Genomic DNA, 10511 nt, shown 5'->3' on the forward strand with positions numbered 1-10511 from the left:
CTCAGTTTTTCCAAGCCTGAATATGCTTAAAACCTTCCTGATTGCAGCAGGCCTGTCAAGCTTTTCCCTGGTTTTCAGAGAGGAGTAAGGTATTTTGTTCGGTAGAGATTTTATACCTACAGGTGATTCACTTGAGTGATACACAGAAAAATTTGGAACCTCCCTACTGTACACACACTCACACACACTCACACTCCTTGGATACAAGGGAGTTAATCTGACACAGTCTCTGCACTTTGCTTCATTAAAATCTAAATTTAGATATTTTCATTAAATTGATGTGCTGTTTATTCTTCCCATTAGAAACCCTAAGATTGTAGGACATTAAAAAAAAAAAAAAAAAAAAAAAAAAAAAAAAAAAAAAAAAAGAGAGAGAGAGAAAAGCTGCAATTTCCAAGAATGCAAGTTTCCATTAAGCACAAGGGCCAAAATTGTTAACCTCAACCAGTGGGAAAGAGAAAGAATTTCAGGGATTTCACTGGGGAGGTGGAGGAGAGCTTGTCATTGTACATAATTCCTCCTACACCCATCCCAAATACAAATCCCCATCTGTCAGTGCCCATTGACCAGCTGAACATCTGAACATTACAACGGGCCTGATGCTGCTCAGCAACAGCTGTGACCTGTGAAAAGAAAAAAAATGTCCTTCCTTTCTTGCAGAGACAGGTAATTAAACTTGTCCAAAGCTGCAAACGTCATGGGAATTCTGGCTTTGGTCCCCCAACACTTACACTCAAGCGTCTCTTCCTCTCTCTCAGCCAGATTTCAGGGACGATAAAGTTAGGAAAGCACAACTCTTGGCTTGCCAGGGGAAGCAGGCAGCCGCGCAGCTTTGTGGAACTAGCGAAATGGCACAGACCAGCAGTGTTAGCACCATGCTCCGCTGTAAAATGGGCTGGGACATGCCTAAAACCCCCTCAACCCATCGCTCTACCCGCGCAGCGCCGGAAACGTGTGCGCCCGTGCTCCGCATCCCAATCGCCGCTCCCCGCCCCGGCCCCGCATCCCGGACCCGACCCCGCATCCCAGACCCGAGCCCCGCATCCCGAGCCCGAGCCCTGCACCCCGAGCCCCACCCCGGCCCCTCCGCGCATCCCCCCGAGCCGCCGGCCCGCCCCGCCCCGCTCCGCCCGGCCCGCCGCGTCCCGCCCCGTTCTGCGGTGAGTGGCGGCGGGGCCGGGGGCCGGGGGAACCCTGCGAGGCGCCGGGGGGTCGGGCAGCTCTGCCCTCCCCCGGTGGGACGGGCCAGCCGCCGGGGAGCCGGGCTTTCCGTGCGTTTGTTCTGTCACCCGTTTGGGGACAAAGTTTGGGAATAAAGGGAGGTTTTCCCCGCCTGATCCCGGAAGGGAAGGAGAGCTGCGAGGGAAAATGCGACCGCCTGCTCCGAGAAGTCCCGTTCCCTGCCTGCCGCGCCTCCAGCTGAGCTCCTTCTTGTGATGCTCTCGGGGGACGGGGCAGGGGCTCCCGGCGGGCTGCTGGACGCGCTGCGGGGCTGCGGCCGTAAGGAGGGAGTGTCCACGCTGTTTCCGCAGACCAACTTCGGTTCAAACCACAGACGTCTGATTCTCCAGGTCCTGAAGGATGCGAATAACTTAGTGCTTCGTGTTCCGTTCGCCATCTGAGCACTGCTGTCTTCCGGAGGAGCAGCCTGAGGAGCCGAGCTGGTGTCTGTCACGGTACTTTACACCGACTTTGTGAGACTGCTGTGCAGCCTCCCTTCCCGCAAGGAGTCTCCAAATAGCATCTTTCATTTCTGCTACGAGCTGATACCGACTGCTCGTATAAAAATGATGGTCTGAGAGAGAGGGCACTATAGAACCAGCGCTAAATGTTGTGGGGTTTGGCGGGGGGTGCCTAATCGGGGCTTCTTGCACAGGTGACAACTCTTGACCAGGTTCTCTCTATTTTGCAGAATAAAGGGAGCCCTGCAGAGACTTGCTAGAGGGACCACCTCCCATTTCGCATCTGGCTGAGTGGACTATGGTGGCAGGAAGATGTTGGCTCGCAAGAGTATCATCCCTGAAGAGTATGTGCTGGCACGGATCGCTGCCGAGAACCTGCGCAAGCCGCGCATCCGCGACCGCCCGCGCAAAGCCCGCTTCATCGCCAAGAACGGCGCCTGCAACCTGGCCCACAAGAACATCCGTGAGCAGGGGCGATTCCTGCAAGACATCTTCACCACCCTGGTGGACCTGAAGTGGCGTCACACACTGGTCATCTTTACCATGTCCTTCCTGTGCAGCTGGCTGCTCTTTGCCATGATGTGGTGGCTGGTGGCCTTTGCCCACGGCGACATGGACCCGAGCACAGAAAACCCTTTGAACAGCACGAAGTGGACGCCGTGCGTGACGTGTGTCAGGTAAAGCAGAGTTTGGTGGGATGAAGGAAGGGGGGGACAGAGCTGCCTGCTCTCCAGGCGTTGTCTGAAGTGCAGCTTTTGGTTTACATGAACCGTTGGGTTTGGTTGAGACAGTTGAAAAGTGCAGTGTGTCCTCTAGATTGCGTAAACTCAGCAAGCCTCCCGGGCTTGGAGAATACTGTACTGTAGATGTCTTTGATTCCTTACAGGATCTGAAAGAGAGGGAGACCTGCTGCTTTTCATGTGTCTCCACACTCTGTGGGTAACTCGATTGCCTGTCGAGATAAGAGCCTGCTGCAAGAGTGGGTATGTGTTATATGTATTGTAACGTTGTCTACAGCAGCGGGAGCATCCCCGGCACCACGCCGGCCAGAGGTGCTCCCTCCAGAGCAGTGCCCCAGAGGCAGGGAAGCAGCCCTGGGTGTCAGGCAGGGCACCAGTTAGAGGTGCCAGGAAATGTGTCACTTAGGACAAAACTAAGCGTGTTTCAAGATGACTCTCATGAGAGTGTTAAATATGCGGGCTCCCAAATACCTTGGTGAAGCTGTAGGCCAGCAGTTGGACAGAGGAACGTTTTCCACACTGTGTATTTGTGGCAGACAATGAAAGCTTAAGAGATGACTGGATTAAATGTCACTTGTGGGAGTATTTTGCTATCTGTGCCCAAAACCACAACTGTCAGGGCACTGATAAGCTGACACAAACCTACATGGAAGAGAAGACTGTGAATTGGAGGTGGGGTAAGCCATAAGATCACTCCAGGATCTCATCAATTAAATCTGCTTTTTTAGTACTAAGTTTTTAGGTAGAAAAGTCCTGGTTCTGTACCACCAGGCTGCCCCTGATCATCTGCCTTTACACATTGCAGTGCTGTGAGGGTCTGGGTGCTGCAGGGTGCTCTGAGACATCAGTGAATCCACTTCCTTTTCTCCTTTCTCCCACAAAGTTTTGAGGTACCTCACCAAGTCTGAAAGGACTTTGTATCTGGCTCATGAGGTAGCAGAGATTTAATTCTCCCTTTGTTGTGACACTTTTTTTGCTAAATGGGAATTTTCCAAGGTAAAAGAAGAGGGAATTTTTCCAAGCAACCCTTCACTAGATTGGGGGGAATTGGAGCAGGGGTTGCTGTCTTATTTCCTTTCCAATGTCTGGCCACCAGCCAGTTTCCTCTGAAATGAGATGTCATGACCCAGCTTACACCCGCAGGAGCGTTACCCCTGGCATTTCTGGGATTTGTGGGATCTGTCCAACCGGAATTAGTGAACAGCTACAACCCTGCAGCTCTCCAGGGTCAGCTGAGGGGACATCCCTGCGCGTGGCTGATGGCTCCCTCGGCGTGGCTGCACCCTGCAGATCCTGAGCTGGAGGCCAAGGGACAGTGCCACTGGGGCCAGGCACATCCACAGCCAGGACTCTGCCCCAGTTCCCTCCTCATAGCTGCCCGTGGCTCTTCCAGGATGTCTGCTAGGAAGCACAATGATTGAACCAATATAATTTCAGGTTTAGCCCATGCCAAAGAACACACACCCCTCCCTCATGGGGTGTCCAGGCAGCTGCTGCTCCAGTGCCCGTGTCCAAGCCATGGGAAAGCTTTCCCTTTCCTAGGGAAATCTGGCTACCGCTTTGGTCAAAGCCATGAAGTAACAATGTGATTGCTGACATCTTTAAGAATAGCAAGTTTTGGGGTGTAAAATATCTTTAGTATTGCCCTGCCAAAATCATGACAAATAATTTTTAACCTACTCCGCTGAGGTTTAGGCCCACAGATATTTCAGGAGAGCTTTCTCGGGTAGGTGTCATTACATATTTACAGGAATTTTATTTTAACCAGTGCCTAGAGCTTGCACAGCCCTTTCATTTTACAAAGTACTGCAGAAATTTCTAAGGCTCATATCTCTTTGCCACAGAAAGCAAACACTATCCAAAAAGGAAAGCTCCTGCACAGCTCTGAGGGGAAGGACCTGGGAACAGTGTGATTTGCACTTTCTGTCTCCCATTTCACATGGTTAAAATGCTTTCCAAACTTGCTCTTTCACTTACTACCACTGTTAAAAAGGTGGATTGCTTTTTTAGTTGGGTTTGTTTTTATTTTTTTAAGAAAGGGTATTGCTAAGGGAAGTCAAACTACTTAGTGGACAGAATTTTAAGCTGAATTAAGCTGACTGAAATTGAATCCAAAAGCTTCATTCTGCATGTAACTGAATATTCATGATTGTAAGATATCATTCCATGGATTCTATTAACTAACTCCTTCGTCCCTGATTTCTTCAGAGCGAAATACAAAATAAACTCCCTCAATACAAAGGAATTCGTTAATGATTAAGAAAAATAAAGAAAATTATTTCAAAGATACCTGCTCAGAGACTGGCCAGTTTTCTGAATGATGGACTTTCTCATTGCACAGAAAACTATCATTGATATTGCCTATGCTATTTAAATGTGTCCTCAATATCCCAGTGAAAATATGGCTAGAAAAGAAAAAAAAATATTTAAAAACAGATTAATTGAAAAGCAAAGCAAATCCAATGAATGATTTAGACCCATATTCAAGGGCAGGATATTTTTTCCTCTGGTTAAAGCATTGGGATGCTTCTGATTTATTGGATTGCACTGGAAGGATGTATCTGGAAGGAATAAAGGAATAAATAAATATAAAAAGAAGTTAAGGACCCTGATATATACAGGGGATATGACTTTGTGGCTACTGTAAATAATGTATTTTTGAAGTTTGTGGACAGCATTTTAGGGTATTTAATTTAACCCCCACTTCTACATCCCACTTCTGTGTTGAACTTTTCCATCTGGTCTTGCCCTGGCAGTGAGCTGAACCCATGCCCTGGGTCACAGCACTGTCCAGGGTGTCCAGGGGGTACCATGGGGCCACTGGCCTCTCTCTGCAGCCTCATCCTGCTCAGTCACAAGACGAGCAAGGGTTTGGGAAGTGTCAAAAATCTGGGAAAGCCCTTTTCCCCCACCAGGAAATTCTGGGTTATGATTCAGGTAGCATGAGTGAAGTGCTGCAGTTTTCCCTGTTTCCTTTCCCTGCACAGGCTGGTGGAAGGATCTCAGTGTGCCAGCTGATTGCCCATGCCTGCCAAAACCACCACTCTCCACCGAGCTCTTCATGGGATGGAGAAGGTGGAAAGCCCAGCTTTTCCAGAGCTGTTCACTAAGCCTGTGGGCAGCCTGTGCTCCTGGACAGAGATTCCTTGAGCTGCTCAGAGTCACCCAGATGGTCTTTGAGGAGCTCACGTTCTGAGGTCTTCCCTGCCACCATTAGACACTACACCAACCACACAAATTTGAGCCACCAAGCATGCAAAGCTTTGGCTGGTGTTAACAGAAGGCTTATGTGTACTAGAGGCATACAAACAGGTCCTTAAGTTTGTTTCTGGAAGTACATGTGAACAGCTTCTCAGTCTGTGCTCCATGTCCTGAGAGTTAACTGGTGCAATCTTCCCCTACAGGTCTTTCACCTCCGCTTTCCTCTTCTCCATCGAAGTCCAGGTGACCATTGGCTTTGGGGGCAGGATGATGACCGAGGAGTGTCCGCTGGCCATCACAGTCCTGATCCTGCAGAACATTGTGGGGCTGATCATCAATGCCGTCATGCTGGGCTGCATTTTCATGAAGACGGCGCAGGCTCACCGGCGGGCCGAGACGCTGATCTTCAGCCGGCAGGCCGTCATCGCCGTCCGCAACGGCAAGCTCTGCTTCATGTTCCGGGTGGGGGACCTGAGGAAGAGCATGATCATCAGCGCCTCAGTGAGAATCCAGGTCGTGAGGAAGACCACGACTCCCGAAGGAGAAGTCATACCCATTCACCAAGTGGATATCCCTGTGGATAATCCCATTGAAAGCAACAACATTTTCCTGGTGGCTCCCTTGATCATTTGTCATGTCATAGACAAGCGGAGTCCTCTTTATGATATATCTGCTTCTGACCTGGCGCTCCAGGACCTGGAGCTCATTGTGATACTGGAAGGGGTTGTAGAAACCACTGGCATCACAACACAGGCGAGAACCTCCTACGTGGCAGAGGAGATCCTGTGGGGTCACCGCTTCGTGCCCATCGTCACCGAGGAGGAGGGCGTGTACGCTGTCGACTACTCCAAGTTCGGCAACACCGTCAAAGTGGCTGCGCCACGCTGCAGCGCCCGGGAGCTCGATGAGAAGCCCTCCATCCTCATCCAGACCCTGCAGAAGAGCGAGCTGTCCCACCAAAACTCCCTGAGGAAGCGCAACTCCATGAGGAGGAACAACTCCATTCGGAGGAGCAACTCCATGCGGAGAACCAACTCCTCGCTGATCGTGCCCAAAGTGCAGTTTATCACACCTGAGGGGAGCCAGAGCGCCTCAGAAACGTGATGCACAGCTTTGTGCCAGGCCACTGGGCTTTGGGAGGAGGAGGCACCTGTGGTGTTTTGCTTCAATTTCCTTTTACTTAAGAAAACGAGAACACAATGCAGAAGAGAACCGTGCAAGAACTATTTATTCCATTACTTATTGAAAGCACCACCTAAAGGCATTAGAAAACACCTTAGCACTTAGTGTATGAATTAATTAAAAATGGCACGTACACTAAAGAAAACACACTTCACTCATGTAATATAATGTGTATTTATACTTGTTTTAATGGCATGCTGATTTTTTAATTGTATTTTTCCTATCAAAGGTCTCTTTCTTATCTTCTGCTGGCTGTCACAAAATGTGGGGCTTTCCTATGCAAGTGAGTGCTTCACAAAACTTCTGTATTCAACAGCTCCCACGGATTTTGTACATGACATTTGGATATTGATTTTTTTTGTGTGTGAATTCCTTGTTCTCTTAAAGGGAGTATCTAAATTCCTTAAGGATTTCACTGGAGAAGAGCCACCATTTCACCTTTGGTTTCCCAGGCTTTTTCTTTTTTATTGGTTTGTGGCAGGGGCATTTTGAGAGTAAATTCAGGTCAGGTGGAGTGCCCTATCCATCCCACAGGAAAGCTGGTGTCACTCCAGGCAGGAAGACCAGCAAAATGATGGAGTGCTGCTCTTCTTCTCAGGGTGAGATACTTGGCTGCAGGACAACACACATCTTAGATTAGCTGTAGCCCAAGCTGAGAAATCCCAGTCCTCCTGGCTGCCACCTGGGCATCTGTTTCACTGAAATTACTCAAGCTGGGAAAAGCAGATGCCTCTTTAACATTCTCTTCATGAAGGAAGACCAAATCCTGTTTTGCTTTCTCTGATAGATTCATACAAGGAAGGAAACACGTGTATTTGCCTCACTTACTTTCCATAGGATTAAATCTGCTTCCTCCAGAAGAAGGTTATTTTTTCCCAGTGGGAACTCATGAATGGGAATGAGAAGGAAGCCTGCCAATAATATTAGAGATAGTATTTTCAAAACTATCTGAATGCTTTTCAGGGGGACTTGGATGCTGCTGCTGAATTTCTGCTTGTTAGCAGTGCCTCATCTGTGTTTTTATATAATCCAGCATTGAGAATTGGTGGCAATAAGCTTTTCTCTTCAAATTACATGGGCATTTGTTACCTGGAGCCTTTCCGAAAATGTCATCATAAGTTTTTCTACAGGAATGCATAAAAGTAAGACAACTAATTCTGTCAAATTTGGTAGCCTAAATTGATACATGTTTTTTTCCTGTGTGAATAAGCATAACTATGGACAAGTTTCTGTTCAAATCTCTTGCAGAAATTGTCTTATGTGTGTTGCTTGAGAGAAGTACTGTCCTTATTCTGACCCTCCAAGCCACTCGAACGTTTAAATGCTTGCTTTTTCCTGTAAGGTGAAACAGTCAAACGCAATGCTGGATTCTCATTCTCTTTGGAAGTAGCTCATCAGCAGTTGTTGGAAGGATGGTTTCAGGTATTGTAAGGTGTTGGATGGTGGCACAGAGGGGCATTGCTCTGAGATGTGGACTCCCTGCATTTGGAACAGGTGCTCTCTAGAACAAAAACTCTGACAAAATACTTCATCTGAAGCAGCAGAAGAAACTGAAGTTTCTACTGAAAGCATTCATTCCCTGGCCTGCCCATTAATGTTCTGGAAGGGTGGATGATGAATATCTACAGAAATTAATCTGTCTGTTGTGTGTCCAAACAACGGTCAGTTGCAGCTTCCAAGAAGAGTCAGAGTGAAGCACATACAATTTGTCTCTGTCCTCCATTTTACAGGACTGTGAATTTCTCTGATGCTGTCTGTTGGACACATGGTTAAGTTACATGCTGTGCAAAAGCAGGTTTTATACAAAATAATAATAAAAAAATGTCACAATAATGTCTTGGTTTGTAAGACAGGTGTCTGCCAAGAAAGGTGGAAACCCCCCTTGGAATGGAAAAAGTATGACCCCCTTCCCTCCAAATTATTACAACTTTGAAATTCAGAGGCTTTCAGGCAAAGACATGGGAAAAGAAATAACCGTTCTTCCCTAGTATGTATAACAAGGCAAACAAACAACAGCGGGGCAACAACAACAAACAGAACCACAAACCCGGTGACGTCTCCTCTCTGCCCGGGCGCCTTCCCCTGCGGTGCAGTTCCGGGCACGGCCCCCGGGGGCGCTGCTGGCCCCGGCCGGGCAGGGCTGGGCGCGGCTCCCCCGCGCCGGCCTGCAGGGGGCGCTGTGCTGCCGGCTGGGCCGCGCCCCTCACGTGATAATGGCGGCAGGGCCGGGTGCGAACGTGGGCCATGGCAGGGATGGGCAGGCCCAGAGTGGCAAAGGAGATGTATCAGAAACTCTGCTGGTGTAGCGGGAGTCATGGGGTGTCCAGGCAGGCAGGAGGTGTTGTTAGAGTGTAGCGAAAAAGCCGCAGGCAGCAGCAGGTGGGCTCCTCCATAGCAGCTGCTGCACACAACCAGGGAGACGCTTCCTCTGGAAAAGGGAGGAGGTCAGCCTTGGGTTTTCCCCTGAGGCACCCGAATAGATGGTAAGGGTTCCTTCCAGTCAGAGTGGGTGTTGATAAGGTCCCAGTCCAACAGTTGCTCTTGTGAGCAAAGGCTCACCCACAGTAGGAGATGCAATGGCAGGACAAAAGCTCCGTCATGGCAGCAAATCCTCTGGGCAGCGACTGCAGACCAGCTGTGCCTCCTCTGATGCTGAGAGCGAGAGGAGCTGAGCCCAGCCCCTCACCACCCAGGCAAAATCTCACAGTATCTTTGCCCTTCTCAAAAGAAAACCTCCCAGGTAAGACAGTAGCCAGCTGCATGCTTCCTCCACCTTTTTTGCCTCTCTTAAGTACTGGTCATTATTGTCTCTTAGCCACAGATGGGACAAAATTCCATGAGAGAAAGAAACAAAAGGAAAAATCCTAACCCAAACAACTAATGACTTGTTTCATCTCTGATTTTCCCCTACTCTTTTCCCTTTTGTCTCTTTGTATTCGTCATTCATTTTTCTGTACCTTTGGTCCTTCGTATATCCCAGCCTTTTGAATAATAATTTTACATTACCTATATTACCCCAATATTCTCATTATTTCAAATTAGGGTTGTTTTTTTTTTTACTGAGAACCATTTTCTCATTTTCTCCTTCCAAATTTTATTTCATCTTCATGGCTCTCTCTGCTTCACACCTAATACACTCTGTTTCTTGGAACACTGCTGCAGGGATATTGGTGTTTTGAGGTTACAGTGAGACACCTCAGTCATATGCCAGGATGATGCACAGATAAACAAAGCAGAACTTTGCACCATGAATGCCATGTCCATATGTGCTGTGCTCCTGCTCCGTGCAGAAAATCCTTCAGTGCAAAGCCCCTTTCCTGAGCAAGTTTTGCAGTCCTGGAAGAGGTCAGGGACAGAGGCAGCCAGTGGTGGAGAGCAGGGGAGAGGTCTTGGGCCTGGGAGCTGTTTTGCTCACTGAAAGGACAGATTTCAGACCCAGCTTTGCAATATCATTGCATGTCCTTTCAGACTCACCTTTGCCTGCTGAGAAGGGATCAGATGGCAGCACCACAGTTCAATAGGTTTAATTATTTATTCTCCCTGGCAACTTTATCAGAAAGGGGTTTTATTTTAAATTTGAAGCCTTCTGTTTGTAACACAGACTGACAAGAATGATAGTGAGATTTCTACCAAACAGTGCTGACAGTTCATGTTAGCAGTTAACCATCCCATTGATAATAATTCAGTAAATTATATTTAATAAGGT

The 10511-nt window shown here is 48.3% G+C and overlaps 1 protein-coding gene across 1 annotated transcript; it reads left to right on the forward strand.

Annotated features, from left to right (window-relative positions):
- The first annotated feature begins 1129 nt into the window (after positions 1–1129).
- KCNJ8 (potassium inwardly rectifying channel subfamily J member 8) lies at positions 1130–8638 on the forward strand. The gene is made up of 3 exons (XM_063395452.1): positions 1130–1676; positions 1913–2359; positions 5827–8638. The coding sequence occupies exons 2-3, from the start codon at positions 1995–1997 to the stop codon at positions 6725–6727; spliced, it is 1266 nt and encodes a 421-aa protein (XP_063251522.1). The 5' UTR covers positions 1130–1676; positions 1913–1994; the 3' UTR covers positions 6728–8638.
- Positions 8639–10511: the final 1873 nt, after the last annotated feature.

Source organism: Prinia subflava, chromosome 4 (assembly GCF_021018805.1).
Source record: "Prinia subflava isolate CZ2003 ecotype Zambia chromosome 4, Cam_Psub_1.2, whole genome shotgun sequence".
Classification (NCBI taxonomy): Eukaryota; Metazoa; Chordata; class Aves; order Passeriformes; family Cisticolidae; genus Prinia; species Prinia subflava.

Coding starts and splice junctions, on each gene's coding strand:
- KCNJ8 (XM_063395452.1), top strand. CDS start 1,995: ATGTTGGCTCGCAAGAGTATCATCCCTGAAGAGTATGTGCTGGCACGG. Junction 2,360..5,826: donor CCGTGCGTGACGTGTGTCAG/GTAAAGCAGAGT, acceptor CTTCCCCTACAG/GTCTTTCACCTCCGCTTTCC.